This window comes from Ranitomeya imitator, chromosome 1, assembly GCF_032444005.1.
Source record: "Ranitomeya imitator isolate aRanImi1 chromosome 1, aRanImi1.pri, whole genome shotgun sequence".
Classification (NCBI taxonomy): Eukaryota; Metazoa; Chordata; class Amphibia; order Anura; family Dendrobatidae; genus Ranitomeya; species Ranitomeya imitator.
Window position 1 is genome coordinate 947,171,599 of NC_091282.1, and position 23,224 is coordinate 947,194,822.

The following is a 23,224-nucleotide window of genomic DNA, read 5'->3' on the forward strand; positions in this document are numbered from 1 at the left end:
CACTGTGTGGCCATTATACTGTACGCAACATCACGTGTGGCCATTATACAGTATGGAGCATCATGTGTGGCCATTATACAACATAGAGCACTGTGTGGCCATTATACAGCATAGAGCACTGTGTGGCCATTATACAGTATGGAGCATCATGTGTGGCCATTATACAGTATAGAGCACTGTGTGGCCATTATACAGTATGGAGCATCATGTGTGGCCATTATACAGTATGGAGCATCATGTGTGGCCATTATACAGTATAGAGTACTGTGTGGCCATTATACAGTATGGAGCATCATGTGTGGCCATTATACAGTATGGAGCATCATGTGTGGCCATTATACAGTATGGAGCATCATGTGTGGCCATTATACAGTATAGAGTACTGTGTGGCCATTATACAGTATAGAGCACTGTGTGGCCATTATACAGTATGGAGCATCATGTGTGGCCATTATACAGTATGGAGCATCATGTGTGGCCATTATACAGTATGGAGCATCATGTGTGGCCATTATACAGTATAGAGTACTGTGTGGCCATTATACAGTATGGAGCATCATGTGTTGCCATCATACAGTATAGAGCACTGTGTGGTCACACAGTATGGAGCACTGTGTGGCCATTATACTGTACGCAACATCATGTGGGGCCATTATACAGTATTGAGCATCATGTGGGGTCGTTCTACAGTATGGAGCACTGTGTGGCCATATTTTTTTGTTTATGAAAGTGCGATCAGCGGTACTAAATGGGTGTGGTTGCGGTGTGGATATGGGTGTAACTAGTTGTGAAATGGGTGTGGTCAGAGGCATGGCCTAAAATTTGCAGCGGCGCACATAGCGCGCCACAAACTTTGTCCCTCTTTCCCTTCTTCAAAAGTTGGGAGGCATGATACCGCATTTGCCAGATCGCGGCAAGTGCTGCAAATGTCCACAAATCCCATAGGGAATGAATGAGGCCGAACGCAGTGTTGCCGTAAGTGATCCGTTATGCGGCAAAACTGTCGGATCTGCTGTAAAAGGCTACTTTCACATCAACGATTTTTGCCAAAGTCACTGCCGATCGTGTCATACTCACCAAAGGGGGAGGCAGCACTAAAAGTGCCTAGGGCAGCAGAAACTCTAAATATGGCCCTGCACACACAAATCCTAAGAGTCAAAAATGCCTATATCTACCCAGACCTTAAGGTTTATGTAGTCTTGTATGTTTTAATACATAGATAGAAATGATAAAAAAAAAATAAATAAAAAAAATTAAAAATGATGACCTGACCAACCTTTGGGAACTTTTCCAGCCATGAGGCCATTGAGGTGGTTAACTTCATTGAAGGCATGTTGCAATTCCTTCTGCAAGTCAGACAGCATCATTTTGTATTTTGACTTCTCAAATTCCAGTTTCTTCTCGTAATCGGAGGCGTCTTTCTCCCCTTTTTCACAGCGAACCAAGAGCTCTTCCTAAGCAACACACATTTGCAAAACGCATTAAAGAAAGGCAAAATCCGCAGCCTTCTCCATAGACACACGGATAGCGGCCCTGTGTGTGGACAGGGTAAGAAGGACTCGAGTCCTGTCAGGGGCTATTCGGCCTACAGCAGCAACTCATTCACTTTTTTGTATATCAAGGCTCAACTTCTCTCAAATCAGGAACAAAAAACAAAAAAAAAAAAACCACAACAACAACCCCCATCTGGACTGGTTAGCTTTAACAGAGAATGGGTCAGTAACACTACCTCTGTGAAAAAGAATGCAGGGAATTGAGTAAAACACTATGAAAGATACCTCTGCTGGGCTAAAACATGGCTTTTATTTATGTGCAAATTATGGCTGCAAGTGCACTGGTGGGCGTATGCACTTGCAGTTCATGGTTCCCATTTACCTTTTCCAGCCAGTACTGCCCAATACTTTTGATTGAGAGTAGAAAGCAGAGGCGACTATGCAGCAGAGTCTTAGTCTCTGCTGTCAATCAATAAGTGAGAAGAAGAGTAAGGCTGCCATCACACTAGCAGTATTTGGGTCAGTATTTTACATCAGTATTTGTAAGCCAAAACCAGGAGTGGAACAATTAGAGGAAAAGTATAATAGAAACATATGCACCACTTCTGCATTTATCACCCACTCCTGGTTTTGGCTTACAAATACTGATGTAAAATACTGACCAAATACTGATAGTGTGACGGCAGCCTAATTCTTCAAGTGCACTGATCTGCACAGTGGCTAGAATGGTTGCTTTGCAGTGTTGGGGTCCTGGGTTCAATCCCACCAATGAGATCATCTGCATGCTTTCCCATGCTTGCGTTTCCTCCCACACTTTAAAGACATAATAGGGAATTTAAATTGTGAGTCACAATGGAGACAGTGATGACGACAACTAAAGCACGGTGGAATTAGTGGCACAGGAACAGGCCTCTTCCATTATTTACACTGCCCTATGCGGCATCACCACTGCTTGCGTAAGGATAGCGTTACTGTCCGATGCTCTTCGAAGTGTCCGACAACTGCACTATTGCTGCATTCATCTACATTAATGTAATGATCTGTCTTTACCATCCTTTCTTTTAGCTCCAGATTCTCGCTTCTTAGAAAGGCGGCTTCTCTCTGAGCATCACGGGTCACTGTTTCAGCATCAGTAAGAGATTTCTGCATCTGGAACACTTCTTCACACAGCTTTTCACCGCTGCCCTAAAAAGAGACGCCAAGTATTATGCAGACAATCATGACCTGGAGTATTTTATAGCTTGGAATGGAGATCTCCATACCATGGATGCCATGAGATCAGAATATCTGACTTTCTTCTGTAGGATTTCAGATTCTCTCTTTAATTCTGTTATTTGCTGCTCTTGTTCTAACAATAGTTTGGATTTGCTTTCCACTTCATTCTGAAATATTAAGAATAAGAACATACTATTATGCTGGGCTCACAGCAGGACTTATTATGGCATTTCAGCTAATTTATTAACGGTGTAAAGAGTAAACAAGGGAAAAAAAAAAAAAAAGGGACTTAACACTCTAAAATCTCTCATTGTGGGCAAAACAGCCACAAACTACGGGCTTCTGCAAGTACAAACTGAACACTAAGCAAAAAGGTCTGACATGACCTATACCCAGTTGCCGGTAGGGAGCTAAGCACTAAAAGGTAACCCCAACAGTGAAACACCACCATCAAATCTAGGGAACCATAAACTTGGGTCAATTCAGGAGAGAGAGAACAAACACGGCATTTATTTGCCCCATGAAAGCAACTAGTGAAATATTTTCCAGCAAGCAATATAAAAATTCATTGCAAGGTACTGATGGAAGACGTGGGACTCTTGCTGGGCGACATCTCATGCAGCATGATCCTAGTCTACCGTTACATCAGCTCTTGGTTGGCTCGTGTACAGTTTGGGCTACGGTCACATTTTAAGGAACACCACATGTTTGTCCTATTTAGCTAAAATGTTTGCAGCTCATTCAAACTAAGCGTGACAAAATATGACTAATTTTGCCAAATCGTAAATTTACATCAATGCTTTATTCTTTGGAGGCCTTCCTCTCTCCTCTGTGTATGGAGTTGGTTTTTCCCTCAAAAAGACTTTCTATAACATTTGAGGAATGAGGTGGGGATGTGAATCTTGTGACAATGCAAAGAAAAACTGCTTACATTACGTGCTCATTCTTTTTGATATTTGATAAGGCCGAATATCACTTTAGTTGCCATAAGTATTAATAGATCGATACAAGGAAAGCTCACCTCAAGTTCTTTATTGTACACCTCGCTATTGTCAATTAACGCCTTTAAGTTGGAATTTTCATACATTAGTTGTGCCTGGAAAGCAATTAGCAATAGGGCAGGAAGCATTAGCAAGCATCTTGCTGATTGGATAGCCATCACCACAAGAAAAACAAAATAAAATGACAAGAACCCCATCACAAGATTAATTTAAGCAAGATTAAGTGAAATTATTCCAGCGTCCCAGTAATTCAGCCACCAGTTATATACCATTCACTTTCTTCATAGAAAAAAAATGTATTCAGATTTTGAGTCAAGAAGATTCTTAGCCCTTTTAGTAATGTAGACACTTGCAGTCGTAGGCTGGGTTCACAGGGCGTTTTAGTCTACACTCAGGGGCTCCATTGACCCTGGAAAAGGAGATTCAGAAGTATGCACTGATGGGCCATTGACAGTAATGATGCAGACACTGTGTACTCTGTCAGACATCATTTTCGGCCATATGCACCAACTTGAGGCGCCTACAAAATATAGTCAATTGACTTGAAGCCGGCATCAAATAGACGGATAAGAAAGAAAGTGATGTCAGGCAGAGGCTATGGACTCCATCTGCATCATTACAGGCAATGGCACATATGCTCTAATCCCATTTTCCAGACCCATGGAGCCACTGAGGCTTAGGCTGCTTTCCCACATCAGGTTTTTTGTTTCAGGCTAAATCCGGCTCTTTGGAGAAAAACCGGAACCAGAAAAAATAAAAACCTGGAACCGGTTCTTCCACCATTGACTTGTATTAGCGCCGGATGGCCCAGCGTTCCTTCCGGTTTGTTGCCGGATCCGGGAAACAATCGATTCTGGCGTCTGGAAAAAACGTCTACTGTAACGTTATTTTTTCTGTGGCGAAAGCCTGAAGCGCAAGATCCGGCACTTCCGGCTGTTTCCTACAATGGAAGCCGGATCCGGAAAAAGGTGGATCCGGCGGCCTGATCCGGTTTTTTTAAACTGAGCATGCTCCAAATTTTTTTTTTTTTTTTTTTATCCAATAACCTAGATAGGCTAGCCGGATCCGTCAAAAAAACGGATCCGTCGCATCAGTTTTTCACAATCTGCGCCAGATCCAGTTTTTCCAACATTCGCCGGATTTAGCCTGACACTGAAAACCTGATGTGTGAAAGTAGCCTTAAACAAAATGTGAACTCAGCCTTAAGGTACAGTCACATTTAGCGACGCTGCAGCGATCCAGACAACGATCCCGATCGCTGCAGCGTCGCTGGAGAGCTGTCACACAGACAGCTCTCCAGCGACCAACGATGCCGGTCCCCTGGTAACCAGGGTAAACATCGGGTTACTAAGCGCAGGACCGTGCTTAGTAACCCGATGTTTACCCTGGTTACCAGCGTAAAAGTAAAAAAAAACCAAAACACTACATACTTACCTTCCGCTGTCTGTCCTCCGGCGCTGTGCTTCTCTGCACTGACTAAGCGCCAGCCGGAAAGCACAGCGGTGACGTCACCGCTGTGCTCTGCTTTCCGGCTGGCCGCTGCTCGCAGTGCAGAGAAGCACAGCGCCGGAGGACAGACAGCAGAAGGTAACATAGTAACATAGTTAGTAAGGCCGAAAAAAGACATTTGTCCATCCAGTTCAGCCTATATTCCATCATAATAAATCCCCAGATCTACGTCCTTCTACAGAACCTAATTGTATGATACAATATTGTTCTGCTCCAGGAAGACATCCAGGCCTCTCTTGAACCCCTCGACTGAGTTCGCCATCACCACCTCCTCAGGCAAGCAATTCCAGATTCTCACTGCCCTAACAGTAAAGAATCCTCTTCTATGTTGGTGGAAAAACCTTCTCTCCTCCAGACGCAAAGAATGCCCCCTTGTGCCCGTCACCTTCCTTGGTATAAACAGATCCTCAGCGAGATATTTGTATTGTCCCCTTATATACTTATACATGGTTATTAGATCGCCCCTCAGTCGTCTTTTTTCTAGACTAAATAATCCTAATTTCGCTAATCTATCTGGGTATTGTAGTTCTCCCATCCCCTTTATTAATTTTGTTGCCCTCCTTTGTACTCTCTCTAGTTCCATTATATCCTTCCTGAGCACCGCTGCCCAAAACTGGACACAGTACTCCATGTGCGGTCTAACTAGGGATTTGTACAGAGGCAGTATAATGCTCTCATCATGTGTATCCAGACCTCTTTTAATGCACCCCATGATCCTGTTTGCCTTGGCAGCTGCTGCCTGGCACTGGCTGCTCCAGGTAAGTTTATCATTAACTAGGATCCCCAAGTCCTTCTCCCTGTCAGATTTACCCAGTGGTTTCCCCAGATTTACCCAGTGGTAAGTATGTAGTGTTTGTTTTTTTTACTTTTACGCTGGTAACCAGGGTAAACATTGGGTTACTAAGCGCGTCCCTGCGCTTAGTAACCCGATGTTTACCCTGGTTACCAGTGAAGACATCGCTGAATCAGCGTCACACACGCCGATTCAGCGATGTCTGCAGGAGGTCTAGCGACGAAATAAAGTTCTGGACTTTCTGCACCGACCAACGATGGCCTGATCACTGCTGCCTGTCAAACTGAACGATATCGCTAGCCAGGACGCTGCAACGTCACGGATCGCTAGCGATATCGTTCAGTGTGAAGGTACCTTTAGAGGACCGTTCTAGAAACATAAGTGTGTGTTTGGGTTGTCAGACAATCTGATGCTAAACAAACAATTAAAGTTTTAACCATGCAGAAAGTGGACAGATTTTTTTGGTGCACATGCAGAAGAGAATCTTGTATGTAGCCTTGGCTCTGATTGCTGGGACCAGAGTGATCCAAAGTAGAAGAATGCACAGTAATCACTATCAGATGAAAATCAGTGCATTCACACTCCATAGCAGAACATACTATATCTATCTATATCTATCTATATCTATATATATATATATTATGGAGTGTATGTATACACACATATCCTTCTGACTAACGTAGTCGAATGGGAGGGAAGTGTATATAAAGTGAAAGCCCTTATTTTATATTTAACAGGGCACCTCCTCAGTGTAACCATGCAGATATTTTATCAGCCTACAGAATACTCTGATAATTAACTTTAATTTCATTTGCTTCACACTGCCATTACTCCTGCTGCTGCCGACGGCCGCCATCTTGGATCCAGCTACCCACCGCTTCAAAGACCTGGACACTGCTGGGCGCCTGCCCCCTACTTCTCCCTCGCTTCATTCCTGGAGTGCACCCCCACCTGGCTTATCTTATCTTCGGATTTGACCTCCTCCAGTCACCTCACTGTGCTTTGGGCCGCTTATGATAGCTGGTGGTTAGGGAGCTCCAGCCTCGCACATCCGGCCACCCCCCCCCCCCCCCCACGTCTGTATGCTATCTCTAAAATCATGTCCTTTATTTGAAACTGATTCTCTCCAAAATTCCTTGGGTTTCCTCCCTTTACTAACCCCATCTATACCAGACTTTGCAATTTCCTTGGGTTGTGCAACCATAACTCCCAAACTGCAAGCTCACTTTCTTGGGGTCAGATTTGACACAGAACTTTCCTTTATTCCCCATATCCAATCACTCACTTGTGTCACCTGCACTTTTAAAACAGCTCCAGAATCAGACCTTTTCTCACCTTTGATACGGCAAACACACTTACTGTCGCTCTTGTCTTGACTACTGCAAATCTCTTTTGATCGATCTCCCTCTAACCAAATTCTCTCCAGTCAGTCCAGAGTGCAGCAGCCAGGGTCGTATTTCTATCCGGTCATTACACCGATGCCTCTACCCTATGCCAGCCATTGCACTGGTTACCCATTCTCTACAGAATACAATACAAACTCATATCTCACCCACAAAGCTCTCCACAGTTCTGCACCAACTTATATCTCCTCCCTCATCTCTGTCTATCACCTTACAGGTGCTCTCTGTTCTGGAACTGATCCACGACCAACAACCTCCACAATTCGAACCTCACACCTCTGTGTCCAAGACTTCCCTACTGCGGTGTCAATTTTCTGGAATGCAATACCCCAAAATGATCTGGCTAACATCTAGCCAGTATGTTTTTAAGAACACTTTAAAAACACATTGTTCAAACAAGCCTAACTCTCCCCTATTCCCTCATTAATGTTTAGCATAATCTGCTCCTGCCTATTCATCTGCCTCCACACACCCAATAGCACACGGTAACTGCACTCCTGACATATCCTGGCTGATGACCGGATCATGCAGCTTAAAATGAAAACCTTTATTATACTGATGGCTGGATCTATTGTAGAATGTCCTTATGATATTGTAAACTTATGAGCAGGACCATCAACTATCTGTAACTGTAGAAATGTGTTACATTGTAATTGTAAAGTGATGCAGGACACATTGGCGCTCTATAAATAAAAATTATTAAGGCTCTCCTTGCCTGATTTTCTTGCCTTTTGTGGATTTATACAAAAGAAACAGATCTACAGTAATTGCACATGGTGGGTGCTACAGGTTTCTTAGGTTCTCTGCCACAATTAAGTCCTTCAAAGAGTCCTGTGCGAGAAACTAAGCACCAGTAGTAATTACCGGTGTAGGGAACATGCAGAAGGTGATCCACACATCTAAATAGGTAGTGCAGTGAATCTCTGACTTATTAAAAGGGAATCTGCCACCAGAGTTTTCCTAACAAATCTCAAAGTAGCAGGATATTGGGGCAGAGACACCTGATTCCAGTGTTGTATCACTTAATTTGCTGATTACAGTAGTTTTGTATAAAAAAAAAATTAAATAAAATCACCTTTATCTGCTGCAGAAATACCAGTTCTGAATGTTGTGCTCTATATAATCCCACCCACATCACTGATTTCTGTGTACACTGTGCATAGGCAGAAAGCTGACAATCAGTGGTGAGGGTAGGGTTCTATAGAGCTCATGAACATGGAAGACTACATGGCAGCAGGTTCACTAGCCCCCTAGTAATAAAAAAAAAATAAATAAAGCTAAACCATTGTCAAATTGCCATTAAAAGGGGTACATCTTTCTTCTTTAGCCCTGCTTCTGTCACCCATGGTCTACCACTGTTTATATTCTGAACTTCATGCCGGCTCTTCCTGCGAGCTTCTAGGCTACATTTCCCCAAGAAGCTATTGAGCCCGACTTCATAGTTCACCCACTCCCAAAAACTTAAAAGCACTCCCCCCACCAAGCATTGTGAACAATCTGAAGACCGGTATAAAAAAAAAAAAAAACAATTTGAAAAGCAGAAGTGGTTTGAATAGGATTCTTTTGAGCATTTGAGTTTAGGTGTTGAGGTAAGTACGCTCTCAAACCCCTGTGTGCACAATACGCCACCTGACTGAATACAATCAGAAAAAAAAAAAAAAAAATTTAAAAAAGGGAATTTGGCAGCAGGTCTTTGCCATGTTATCTAAAGGCGGCATGAGGTCGCGACAGAAACCCATATTTCAGTGATGTGGAAAGGAAACCTTCTTGTATCACAACTTCTGCACCCAGCAGACTGATTGACATCACTGGATTCAGGGTCTCTCTTTAATAGGACACAAAGTATCCATTTAACACCCAGTGCACCTTTCCATACGGTGTCCCTGTGCCCGCAGTATTCACCTCATGCTCTTTTTGAGCAGCCTTCTCCAGCATTTCAAATTCAGTGGTTTCATTCTTCTCCTCGAGACGGTTTTCCATGTCAGCAAGTTCTCTTTTCAGGCTTTCGTTCTCGGCTATTAGATGGTCAAAGTCATGTTGCATACTCCCCAGTTGCTCATGAGCGCATTGCTAAGGGAAAAAAAAAATAAAAATAAAGTTCGTTTTGTAGAATTAAACAGTGCGTAGCGTGCTCAAATAAAGACAACGAAATGTCACTTACTTTCTCTGCCATAAGAGCTTCACATATTTGAAGACTTTCTATCAAGTCATTTTGGCTATTCTGTAAGGAAATCATATACAGCTAGTTACATCATCTTAGCTTTCAGAAGAAAAAAAAAAAAAGACATTTCAACCCTAATTTTCAGAAGATTCCAATTCCACTTTGCCTGAACAGTGGTAGATTCACACTAGTGGGAACATTCTATAACGAGGATGACAGGACTTCATAACTTTGCAATATAACAAAGTTGCCGTAGATTTTCTATAGTTTAGCAGCGAAAAATTTAATCTCAATAGAACAATTAACCAAAAAAAACAACCCTCCCACAACGCTGGAGTTGTGCAGTAAAATCAATGGCCCCATCCAATGCAAAATGTCTGAATGCCATTATTCAGGGCTTCAGACTTAAAGGGAAGGTGCGGCATTTTATTTTTTGTATTAAAAATGATTATATAAACAATCATTTTTAATACAAATTTACTTTTTTTAACTTTAACATTTTTATTATTAATTTTTTTTTCAGCTACTGGGCGCCGCCATTTTCCTTTGCAGGAGTGTAAGTGTAGCTGCACGACACTTACACTCTGCAAATAGGCAGCCCTGGACATAGGACTCAGCAGTCGGCCTCCGACCGTATAGTTTTCATTGTGCTGCTCCCTGCTCTGATGTGGCCACGCCCCCTGAGCCGTCCACATCACAGCAGAGGCAGGAGATCGGCACCATCTTCCTGGAGCTAACAGTGCATCTGTGAGCTCCGGTTTCCCAGTATAATCGCAGGAGCCCTGTGGTTATAGGAGGAGGAGAAGACCAAGGACGGGAGGGAGAAAGGACAAGCAGTGAAGTATCAGTGGGGAGGGGGAGAGGTAATCTAATCCTATCCTTTGTGGTGCTGACTGAGCAGTTATCTCCTCCCATGTGTGTAAAGGTACCTTCACACTGAACGATATCGCTAGCGATTCGTGACGTCGCAGCGTCCTGGCTAGCGATATCGTTCAGTTTGACAGGCAGCAGCGATCAGGATCCTGCTGTGCCATCGTTGGTCGGTGCAGAAAGTCCAGCACTTTATTTCGTTGCTGGACTCCCTGTAGACATCGCTGAATCGGCGTGTGACACGCCGATTCAGCGATGTCTTCACTGGTAACCAGGGTAAACATCGGGTTACTAAGCGCAGGGCTGCGCTTAGTAACCAGATGTTTACCCTGGTTACCAGCGTAAAAGTAAAAAAACAAACTACATTCTTACCTTCCGCTGTCTGTCCCCCGGCGCTGTGCTTCTCTGCACTGAGCGCTGGCCAGCCGGAAAGCAGAGCACAGCGGTGACGTCACCACTCTGCTTTCCGGCTGGCCGGCGCTGACAGTGCAGGAAAGCACAGCGCCGGGGACAGACAGCGGAAGGCAAGTATGTAGTGTTTGTTTTTTACTTTTACGCTGGTAACGAGGGTAAACATCGGGTTACTAAGCGCGGCCCTGCGCTTAGTAACCCAATGTTTACCCTGGTTACCAGCATAGTTGGTCGCTGGAGAGCTGTCTGTGTGACAGCTCTCCAGCGACCAAACAGCGACGCTGCAGCAATTGGGATCGTTGTCTGGATCGCTGCAGCGTCGCTAAATGTGACGGTACCTTTACTGTGCTGAGCCCTGAATCTAATCCTCTCCTGTGTGATACTGTCTGCTGAGCCATGCATCTAATCCTATCCTGTGTGATACTAACTGGACTGTGCATCTAATCCTCTCCTGTGTGATACTGTCTGCTGAGCATCTAATCCTATCCTGTGTTATACTGTCTGCTGAGCCGTGTATCTAATCCTACACTGTGTGATACTGTGCTGAGATGTGTATCTAATCCTCTCTCGTGTGATACTGACTGCTGAGCCATGTATCTAATCCTACCCTGTGTGATCTTGACTGCTGAGCTGTGTATCTAATGCTAAAGGATAGTGATACTGACGGCTGAGCCACGTATCTAATCCTATCCTGTATGATACTGACTGAGCTGTGTATCTAATCCTCTCCTATGCACTCCTCTCCCCCGTTATGTGTGATCTATATGGCGGTATTATGAGAGAACACTGGTGGTATTATGTGAGATCTATATGGCGGTATTATGTGTGAAGTATATGGCGGTATTGTGTGCTCTATATGGCGGTATTATGAGTGATCTATATGGCGATATTATGTGAGATCTATATGGCGGTATTATGCGAGAACACTATGGCAGTATTATCTTCATAAAAGGGGACCCATTCTAGGGTTGTTCTGGTTGAGCAGCTGCACACGGGTCTGGGGTAATAGAGGGGGCAGCATGACCTCCAGTTAGGTGCAGTCAGAGGAGGGCTGGTGAGGCAGCTGAAGAGAGGGGTCTCATGGTTATCGTTACTATATGGCTACATTTCTTTCTCAGCGTCACCTCGCTTTCACACATTGCCAGGACAGGATGGAGAAGACAGAATCTGAGGAGGGGAATGGGGTCTGCATGCAAAGTCTGGATCAGAACAGGCCATCAATCCACAGAAATGTTTCCTGGATTTCTGAGGAGATGGTCCATCCATGTATAGAAAAGACAGCGCTCTATGTACAATCCCTGGCTGCTCTGCGCACTGAACATGGTGCGCCCCATAAACCAGCACACTGCTCTCCTGAAATACTCTGTGCTGCTGTCACCCTGCTCCCTCCACCATATATCTCCCAGAATCCTTGCTGCCTGCCATCCTTGGTGACTGTCTACTTGTCAGTATAACTCTGCAGTCACCAACAAAATGGCTGCTCACTGGGTTCCTGAATATCATCCTCTTATCCTTTAGCAAACACCCAGAAGGGGAGGAGAGGAATGATATCACACGTCAGCAGACTCCGCCCAAAACTGCTTGTACACTAGGTTTTTGTCAAATTTCAGCAGCTGCTCCCCCTAGTGTTTAAAAGTGGAAATGCCAAACATTTTTAAAATAATTTTTCATAGTTTACTAAATTATAAACAAATGATAATATTTTCTAAGAAAATGTAAACATTAATTCTTTACATTTTTTCAATCGCTGGAAAATTTTTTTTTTTTTGATGGCACCTTCCCTTAAGCCAAGATGGAGGCCCTGACGAATGGAAAAAAAACGTAGGGTGAACACACTCTGTAGATACTCTTCACATACAAACCCTGTGCTTCTTACATTTTCAGGACATGCACTTCCTTCCAAGTCGGCTATCTTTTGTTCAAGCATTCGGATATGTTCCCAGCACATATCATGAACACTGCTGGAAGGGGCTTCTTTATCAGGACCCTGGTAAAGTGCATCTATTTGGGTGAGAAGGGGCGAATCCTGTAAGGTTTCCTGCTCCTGGAAATCAGCAGTCTTCAGGGACAGCTTTTCTTGGACCTCCACGTGGCCTCCGGTCACTGGACTTTGCTGGCCATCCTCGGGCTGGGCATCAGTCTGGTCTTTTACACTGGTGTCTTCCAGCTCTGGGGTTTGCACATCTTTATCAGCATGTGATTTAGCTTGCTTTAATTCGGCCACTTCTTTCTCAAGACTCTCTCGCTTCCCAGCTTCCACCTCGTATTCTTCGGTCAGCTTCTTTAACTGGTTTTCCAACACGGCAACTTTCTGCTCAGTTTTACATTTTTGCTGCATAGAATGGTCTTTTATCACAGCACTGAGTAGATTGGAAAGAAATAGGAAATACTTCTGGATAATTTGTAAAAACACACACAATATAAATATCTATCTATATATTATTGCTCTATATGGACAGAAGTATTGAGACACTTCTTATTCTGTGAATTCAGTCCCGTTACCACAGGTATATGAGTGCCAGCCCCCACCTATGGAGTCTGCCCGTACCAACGTGTGACAGAAGGTCGTTCTGAAGGGGGAGGGGGGTCACTGAATTCCAGTGTGGTACTGTAATAGGGGGTTACAAGTGGGTGCATGACATTTCTTCCCTCCTAAATATTCTATGGTTTACCATGTCTGGTGTTATTGGAAAGGAGGCGCGCTTAGTAACCAGATCAACTCAGCCCCGTAAAGTTAGAGAGGGTCACATCCTCTGGCATTAAGAGCACAAAGATGGATCTAAAAGCTTCATAGCATGGTTTCCATGGCTGAGCAACTGCATCATTTGGAGTGGTATAGAGCATGCCACCATTGGACTTGGGAGCAGAATGGTGTTCTGTGGAGAGACGGATCATGTGTCCATCTGGCAGACTGATGGAGTCTCGGCTGTGTGAATGCTACCTGCCCGACTGCACCAGCTGTAAAGTTTGGTGGTGAAAAGATAATGCTGTTTGGCTGGTCTTCAGAAGGTTGGCCGAGGGCCCGTATATTCTGTGAAAGGAAATATTAACCCCCTTCACAACAGCTGAGATACATGTACGGCGCAAGTTGAAAGCGGGTGTATGCATCGGACTCAAAGGGTGAGCCAGTCACATACCTGGCAGATTATGTCTGTGTTACAGACAATAAACATAAGGATGAATGACCTCGGGGAGATCAAAACATGCAACACCGCGGAGACACCATCACGTGTTTCTCAACGCAGTGATCCAGAACACTGCCCCCATCCCTTCCCAGGGAAAGACCTGGCTATTTATTGCTTGCGGTGAGAAACACGTGATGGTGTCTCTGCGGCTTTTCTACATGTGTCACAGACAAGACCTGCCTCCAACAATCGTGGGTTGCCGATGGGTAACTGACAGCGGAGGGTCTGCTGAAGACCCCCCATGCTTATCAGTATGGAGCTCCTTTGCAACCCAGCCTGTGGGTTTACTATATGCAGTGATGCTGTGACATGACTGTATACAACACAAGCGATCAGATTCAAGTACTGAGGGACTAAAGAACAGTAAAGAATAAAAAAAAGTTACAGCTCTGGGAAAAAGGAGAAAAACACGCACAAACGGAAATTGGCCCCGTTGTGGAGGGGGTTAATCTTTCAGGATGCCACCACATTTTAGACCATTCTTTGCGTGAACAGCTCAGGAAAGGCTTTCTTCCAGCAGAACTGTGCCCCAATGTACAAAGCAAGGTCCATAAAGGCAGGGTCGGGCAAGTTTACGGTGGATCATACCGGCTTAGGCCGGTTTCACATTAGTGCTTTGAGGAGCTGCGGACTTACTCCGTGAAGCCCCGCCCTGGGCCGCACCTCCGCTGCTAGCTCCGCCTACTTCCACATGCGGCCAGCGTACCCATCTTTAACATTAGGTACACAGGTCGTGCGGCTGTATGCGGATGCCTCCGCATGCGTCGTTTTGATGATGCGGCGACCAGCGTAGGACACAGCTGGTTGAAATTTGTTTCTCCGCATCGTCAAAACCACGCAAGAGGAAGCATCCGCATACAGCCGCACGACCTGCGTACCTAATGTTAAAGATAGGTACGCATGCTGAAGTAGGCGGAGCTAGCAGCAGAGATGCGCCCGAGGTTGGGGCTTCACAGGGAAAGTCTGCAGCTCCTCAAAACGCTAGTGTGAAACTAGCCTATCTGTATAGAGCCCAGACATCCACCCCATCAAACACCTTTGGTACAAACTAGAACAGAGCCAATTCCGCTCAGCAACATCAGGGTCTGACCTCACAATTGTTCTCAGGAGTTAATTGGCACAAATTTCCTCAGACATTTTAATGTCCTTATATAATGTTTTTTGCAGAAGAGCAGAAGCTGTTACAGCTGCAAAGGGGGAAACCAACTCCATACTACTGGCCTCTATATTAGGACTCGTTTACACATCCTGATATTTCCAGTACCGGAAATATCAGTGTTGTGTGTGTGGTGTGTGAATGGCAGACATTTGCTTAATCACCACATGTGTCGTCCCAGCGCCTGGGAAGCAGCGTTCCTGTTCGCGCTGTTCCCTGCGCTGAAGACAGCTGTCATCATTCTGCACTATAAAGAACAGATATAAAAAATGATGACCAACCAGCCAAAACTGATAGCTGAGGGCTGCAACCCACAGGTGTCAGCTTTCGCAGGGTTGGATGTATAGAATAGAGGGGTCCACAAGCTGTATTCTTCAATTATTTAATGGTCCCACCCTCATGGAGGTTACCATGGGTCACCAAGGCTGCGTTCCCAGCCAGGTTGAAACGCGTTGACCTCACGGTAATCTGCGGTGAATTGATTTTCTCACGGTGCTGAAGTCAAAGCAGTTCAGCCCAGCTGGGAACGCAGCCTCAGGAGGAGAGGTGTTCAGTGGAATTAATAATCTTTATTTTTATATAGCGCTAACATATTCCGCAGCGCTTTACAGTTTGCACACATTATCATCACTGTCCCCGTTGGGGCTCACACTCTAAATTCCCTCTTAGTATTTCTTTGGAATGTGGGAGGAAACCCACGCAAACACGGAGAGAACATACAAACGCTTTGCAGATGTTGTCCTTGGTGGGGTTTGAACCCAGGACTCCAGGCATTAGGCGATTATAACTGTGGTATTTTTAAATAAAAAAAAAAAAAAAAAAAAAAAAAAAAAAGGATAATGGTTTTGTTTTTATTTCAAATAAAAGACTTCATTCTGGCGGTGTGTCTATTTACAATACAATCCTAGGATTAGTAAGGCCATGTTCACACAATGCGTTTTTTACTGCGGAACCGCCGCGATTTTGCCGCTGCGGTTCCGCAGCCGTTTTCCATGCAGGGTACAGTACAATGTACCCTATGGAAAACAGGAACCACTGTGCACATGATGCGGAAATTCACTAAAAAAGCCGCGCTGAATAGCTGCGGTAAAAAAGAAGGACCATGTCACTTTGTGCGGAACTGCAGCGGTTCTGCACCCATTGACCTCCATTGTGAGGGTCAAACCCGCAGACGAAAAAAATATCTGCGGGTTTTCTGCGGTTTGTGGTGCAGAATCGCTGCAGCAGGAAGTGCGTGGGCGGAGTGTGGCTGCCCCCCCGTGCTCCAATCCCACCTCCCCATGCTCCGATGCCACCCCCCCCGTGCTCCGACGCCCCCCCTCCCCCCCGTGCCCTCATCTCCCCCCCTTATACTTACCGGGCCTCCCGGTGTCCGTCCGTCTTCTCCCTGGGCGCCGCCATCTTCCAAAATGGCGGGCGCATGCGCAGTGCGCCTGCCGAATCTGCCGGCCAGCAGATTCGTTCCAGGCACATTTTGATCACTGCGATAACCCCCCCCCCCCCCCCCTTTATCACCCCCCCCCCCCCTTTATCACCCCCATAGGTAGTAAATTCTTTATTTTATTATTGTTATTTATTTTTTTCCCCCACTACAGTTAGAACTAGGGTTAAGGTTAGGGTTAGGGTATTTTCAGCCATTTTAACCCTAAAAAAAACTTCCTAGAAAACACAGACTCTGCAGAGAAAACTGCATAAAAAAACCGCACCAAAAAACGTACCTGCGTTTTCTGCCAAGAGATGCGGGTTTTAGTGCAGAAAAAACAGCAGGGAAATCAGGAACGTGTGAACATTGCCTAAGGGTATGTGCACACGATGCAGATTTAGTGCAGAACTGCAGCAGATTTTTCTTCAGCAGAAACGCTGCAGAACTGCACTGTGATCACAGTACAATGTAAATCAATGTGAAAAAAAAAAGCTGTGCACATGGTGCAGAAAAATCTGCGCAGAAACGATGCAGATTTCAAAGCAGTGCATGTCACTTTTGTGCAGTTCTGCAGCGTTTCTGCACCCCTCCATAATAGAAATCTGCAGGTGCGTTTTTGATGCGTTTTTTGTGCAGATCAAAAACGCATCAAAGATGCACCTGCAGATTCTGCCAGGAGATGCAGATTTAGTGCAGAACTGCAGCAGATTTTTCTGCACCAAATCTGCATCCTGTGCACACAGCCTAATAGAGAAGTTCTCACAGACTTGATGTCACCAGACCATACAAAGCCGACATCAACCCCTCCTGTTACCGCAAGTGGAAATAGGCAAAGCGCCAGAATTAAGGCATCTAATAGATGAGCCTTTTCGGGCAGCTGCAGGCTGCTATTTTGAGGCTGGGGGAAGGGGAGGTACATCCATGGCCCCTTACTAGCTTGAGAATACCAGTCCCCCAGCTGTCTGCTTTAGCTTAACTGTTTTTTAAAAATGGGGGAGAACCCCGTTTTTTTTTTTTTTTTAAGTTTAAATTTAATTATTTCATTTACTTATATGCAATACAAGCAGGGGAGAATGATGATAGTTGCTTCAGCACCCGGCGCAAATGGAACTGCGTGAACAGTACCGTTGATTCCCAGGTGCCGGTACATGTCACAGGGATGTCATCTGGGTGCACGTGTCCAGAACATTTTACGGCCCATGCTGCTGTTAAAAAGTCCATCGAAACACATTGACATGTGCACAGACTGATTCACTTGCATGGGTCTAGGTGTGTAAGTATTTCCGGTACGTGTGAAAACTGTCACGTACCGGAAACACTAACTTGTTAAAGAGCCCTTAAAAGGGATGTCAAATGCTCCGGATGGTGTAATGTATAGGTGTCCCAATACTTCTGCCCATACAATCTGTATATATCTATTTAACAAAACCTCCACAAACCTTGTGCTTTCTGCAGAAAAATCCATCATTGAATAAGAAAGAGCCGTTCGCTCCCTGTATGCAACGTTGTTTCCAGAATTCCAATCTGCATCCATAGCAAGATCATCAAGTACTCTGCCTGTGTCATCAAATTCTGAAAACTCTGTGCAAGTTGCTGGAGAGAACATGCAAAACAAAACACTTTAACGAACATGATTAATAAACATTCAAGCAGCAAGAAGTTCTGACTACTCGGTCACAAATCACTCACACTCATCAATCTCTGGGATTGTTGAAAACTCAGAAAGCTTTGGTCTCTTGGCAACGTGCGCAGTTACTTTAGAGGCTATATCGAAGTGCGAGATCCCGGCAGAGTGCAAGCTATCCTGAAGTTTTCCAGGAGCCCATGTGACTCTCCTCCTTTTCTTAAACTTTAAGATATTAAGGGAAATAAATTGGGAAGAATTATAAGCCAAAGAGAAGTGGAAAGATGTTGAAAATAAATCTTGAAATTATACAACTGAGAAAAAAATTAAAAAAAAAAAAAGTTTACCCTTTGATCTTCATGAGACTGTTGTGTAGACGCAACCATCATGTTTCCCAAGTTACATATCCTGTCTTCCTTTTCCTTTTGAAGCTCTTTGATCTCTGATAGTAGTTGGTTATATTCTTCCATAGCCATAGCGTGTGTTTTTATATTAGTTGAAGCCTGTGTAAGAGGGAATGGTGTAGGTGATCATGTCCAACGGGAAATGCATACAGTCCATATTAAACACTACTGACATACATCCAGAAAGGACTGAGCTAGCAGGTCAAGAACACACTTACTTCCAACCCTTCTAGTTGTTTTTTCAGGTCCAGGATTTCTTTCCTGTACCTTTTAAGAAGAGCATGGTCGTCAAGTACCTCATTAACATGAGGAGTATTTTTAACATGCTTTGCTGTACTTGCAAACTGAAAAAAAAAAAAAAAAAAAAAATATTAAAAAGTGCATTTGGTCACAAGGCCATTTCCTACGTTCACACGATCCTTTTCGGTCATTCGGGGTCTGCACAGCACTGTCACTAGAAAGAATGAGCGCGATGATTCCTCCCTGATGTCCATCAGAACAGATTTGAAAAGGCATCATGCACAAGAGAGACTCATACTTTCAGTACCTCAATTATGAAAGATGTGGTAAAATGGCTGTAGCAGAAATGTATAAACTGAAGTGATATTATAAAACGGTAAATTGAATCCTTTGTCAATGGTCCCAAGATTTGACCCGTCAAAACAAAGCAGTCAGTAGAAATTTTAATCAAGTTAGTATAAACCCCTTCCCGCCACATTATTTTTTGCTACTACTTCCTGCAAAAGAGTCCGTCAACATACCCATGAGAGTGAAAAAAACAAAACAAAACACAGAACTACTGGAGTAGCCATAAACCATCAAGCAGCGTAAAACTATATTTGAACATTTTAAAAATTATCAAATAACGTGTACATATAAAAAAAAAAAAAAAAAAAAAAAAAAGGTATAACAAGGAGGAAAGGAGAATGAAGGAGGGCTATCAATACATTGCATCGTTTATGGAAATAGTTCAAATCGCAAACTACCGATGCCTTAAAAAAAAAAAAAAAAAAAAAAAGAAATAGTCAAATGCCCAATGCATTGCTTACTCATGGTGTGCAAGATAGACTCAACGCTACCCCGACGCGCTTTTCACCTTTTTGCATTAAGGGGAGGTGCCAAGTTGTATTATCCTGCACAAAATTTATTTTCATAATTCATATGAGTACTCCACCTGGGAGAACTTGGCACTTCTTTTGTTCCCAGTCTAATAGATTATGTGCTATACGAATATTTTGTTTATAAAAGCCACAAGTGTGAGAGATTATATAGCTATTACACACAAATATTTTATTTTTGATTTTCATTATGTGGTAAAAGTAACCTGGCAACATGATTATCAGTACAATTAATGCGATTCCAGACTCATAGTTCTTTCTTTTGAACATATACGAGGGGCGATCCAAAAGTAATGATAATCGGTTATTTCTATTGCACACACAAATTAAAATAAAATGTTTTCTTCTCTTAGGTACCCACTAGTCCAGGAAAAAAAAAATTACTTAAATAGACCACGATTCCCGGGAGCTCATTTGAATATGAACTGCCGAGGAGTGAACATCAAAACGGAAAAAAACGGAGCTCAGAGCTGTCAAATACCTCTGCTTGAAAAAAAATGACTACCAAAGACATACACAGCGACTTGGTGGAAACATTGGGGGACTCTTCTCCTCCATATTCCACAGTTGCACGCTCGGCCAAGGAATTTAAGCTGGGAAGAACATCGACGGAAAATGAACATCGTGAAGGACGCCCATCCACGTCCCTCAATGAAGAAAACGTGAAAAAAGTTGAAGAAGTTGTATTGGCAGATTGAAGAGCGACTATCAGGCATGTAGCTGAGGTCCCAGGGATCTCATATGGCAGTATTCAAAGAATCCTTGCAAAAGAATTGCATATGAGAAAGGTCTCCGCGCGTTGGGTGCCAAAAATGTTAACCGATGAACAAAAGAAGAAACGAGTTGACATTTCAATAGCAAATCTCGAAAAGTTCCAACCAGACAAGGAAACTTTTGTCACTTTTTTGACCATGGACGAGACCTGGATCCACCACTTTGATCCCAAAACTAAACAACAATCGATGACATGGAAACGAGCCGACGCCGAAGAAATTCAAAGTGTCAAGCTCAGCAGGGAAGGTTATGGCGTCCGTTTTTTGGGACGATGAAGGAATTATGGTGGACTATTTGGAGAAGGGAGCCACTATTACGGGCTCCTACTACGCAGAACAAATAAGAAGATTGCGGGAGGCTATCAAGGAGAAAAGGCACGGCAAACTGCAGGCTGGAGTGCTGTTTCACCAAGATAACGCGCCGGCTCACAAAGCTGCAGTTGCCATGGCTACCATTCAAGAAGCGGGCTTTGAACTGGTGGAACACCCCCCCTATTCACCAGATCTAGCCCCCAGTGACTTTCTCTTTCCTCGGCTCAAGGAACACCTCCGGGGCAAGAAATTTGACGACAATAGCGACGTGATAACCACTGTTGGGGATTTTTTTGAGGGTCAAGATCAAGAATTATTTTTGAAGGGAATTCTAAGTTTAGAAAAGAGATGGACTAAATGTATAGACTTGTTAGGAGACTATGTAGAAAAATAAATTTATTTTTTGACTATATTCATTGTGTTTAGTATTGATCATCATTACTTTTGGATCGCCCCTCGTATGAGTGTGTTTCCCCATAGCGATCGAAGCTCGCTCTGGTTGCTGACAGCCAGGTATGATGCAGGCTTCACTTCCAAACCAGCTCCATACACTTGCACCCAATGTAGGACATACTTTGGGAAGGGTTAATGAGAGTAAAACAAAAAATACAACTATTGCTTACCTGCAAAGTACTCAGGGTCTCATCCAAAGAAATGGGTGTAATAGTACAGATGATTACAGTTTTTGTATTTCCACCTAATGAATTCTGAAGAATTCTTGTTAACTTGCTGTCTCTATAATTGATAAATCCACTGTTGGCAAAAAAAAAAAAAAACACATGTTAACCAATGAATCACAAAAAAAAGTTACATACAATCTGCTTCTTAATAAAAAGAAAAAACAAACAAAGAAAATGTCAATACACACTTACCCAACCTGGCCGTCACTAAGTTTTTTAATGACTTGTCCAAGTATAAACAAGCTGCGGTTGATATTGCATCCTTCTTTCAACCTAACGCCTTCTGCCCCAGTCTGGCTTGCCCGTTCACTGCCAGCCAAATCAACAAGATTCTGAAGAAATAAAGGTGGACAAGAGAACCGAACTCAACTCAGAAAGTATTGGGGGGGAACATTTGTCACCAGTCCTGTGTATTTATTGGGAAAAGCTCTGGTCTCTAAATACATTACTTACCAGATGAGACACCATAATCGCTCCATCACAGTTTTCAGAATTCCCTGGGTCATTTCTTTCACGGCTTTCAACAATCTATTGCAAGAAAAAAACTATTAAAAAAAAAAAATAAACAAAAAACCAACGACTACCTAATCAGAGAGGGATGCGGGCTAGTAGTTGGCATAGGAATGGGAACTTGGGCAATCTTTATCTCAGAGTGGGGAAAGTATGTGTGTAAATAGAAAGCCTATCAATCGCTTGTCCTGCCCAGGGAGAGAACTATAAAACTACTACAAGATGGTATCATTATCCCTCAAAATGGCATGCTATTTTTCCATCTGTTCCTAACATGTTGGCGATGTGGAAGAGATAGAGGTAATATGATAAACATATGGTGGGACTGCTGTAGAATCAAGCCATTCTGGGAAAAGGTTTTTTTTAAATTACTCTTTGGTTATGGGTAGGAGTTTGGAGTTCAGCCCCAAGATTGCTCTTCTTTCCATTTTTCCCCCCTTTTCAATTAGTTCCCAAAAGAAAAATATAGTCTCCGGTTTTATTTAACAGCAGCGCGGTAGGCATTCACTACAATTCTGTAGCATAGGCACCTGTAAATGATTCCGGGTACGTGCACACGTTGCGGATTCGTGTGCGGATTTTTCTGCGCACATTCTGAATAATCCACAGGATTTACATGCGTTTTTTTACACCTGCGGATTCCAAATATGGAACAGGTGTAAAACGCTGCGGAATCCGCACAAAGAATTGACATGCTGCGGAAAATAAACCGCTGTGTTTCCGTGCGGTATTTTTCTGCACCATGTGCACTGTAGATTTTGTTTTCCATAGGTTTACATGGTACTGCACAACGCATGGAAAACTGCTGCAGATCCGCAGCATCAAATCCGCTGTGGATCCGCAGCCAAATCTGCAACGTGTGCACATAGCCTCAGAATCTTAGAGTAACAAAACAGACTTCACATGGATGACAAGTGAGAAAAAAAAAGAAACCAAAACAAAAAAAATCCCACTTTTCTGGATGAAAAATTTAACCCATTACTTGCATGCATCTGTGACCCCAAGCCACAATCAGTCTCTTGCTCTTGGGAAAATTAGTTGCACACTCAATGCTTACCATCCTAAAAATAGTGTGGGAGCGGCTGCTGTGGTCATTCATTTTTGTCTCTCCATAGTGTCTGTGTTCTGCAAGAGAATACAACGGTGACAACTCTCCAAGCCGTTCTGTAACAGTAATGTATAA

At 43.7% G+C, this 23,224-nt stretch overlaps 1 protein-coding gene across 2 annotated transcripts in view; it reads right to left on the bottom strand.

The window, feature by feature from the left end:
- The window catches only part of CENPE (centromere protein E), a 206,619-nt gene that overhangs the window by 140,240 nt on the left and 43,155 nt on the right, over positions 1 to 23,224 (bottom strand). For both annotated transcript variants that reach the window (XM_069743668.1, XM_069743664.1), the window contains exons 7-21: positions 23,099 to 23,166; positions 21,985 to 22,059; positions 21,724 to 21,863; positions 21,475 to 21,604; positions 18,867 to 18,992; positions 18,592 to 18,747; positions 18,310 to 18,469; positions 18,060 to 18,213; positions 12,733 to 13,216; positions 9,576 to 9,635; positions 9,317 to 9,484; positions 3,730 to 3,804; positions 2,756 to 2,875; positions 2,544 to 2,678; positions 1,277 to 1,454 (exon numbers count right to left, since the gene is read on the bottom strand). In XM_069743668.1, the coding sequence (XP_069599769.1) occupies positions 1,277 to 1,454; positions 2,544 to 2,678; positions 2,756 to 2,875; positions 3,730 to 3,804; positions 9,317 to 9,484; positions 9,576 to 9,635; positions 12,733 to 13,216; positions 18,060 to 18,213; positions 18,310 to 18,469; positions 18,592 to 18,747; positions 18,867 to 18,992; positions 21,475 to 21,604; positions 21,724 to 21,863; positions 21,985 to 22,059; positions 23,099 to 23,166 (2,229 nt within the window). The remainder of the gene's footprint in view (positions 1 to 1,276; positions 1,455 to 2,543; positions 2,679 to 2,755; positions 2,876 to 3,729; positions 3,805 to 9,316; positions 9,485 to 9,575; positions 9,636 to 12,732; positions 13,217 to 18,059; positions 18,214 to 18,309; positions 18,470 to 18,591; positions 18,748 to 18,866; positions 18,993 to 21,474; positions 21,605 to 21,723; positions 21,864 to 21,984; positions 22,060 to 23,098; positions 23,167 to 23,224) is intronic.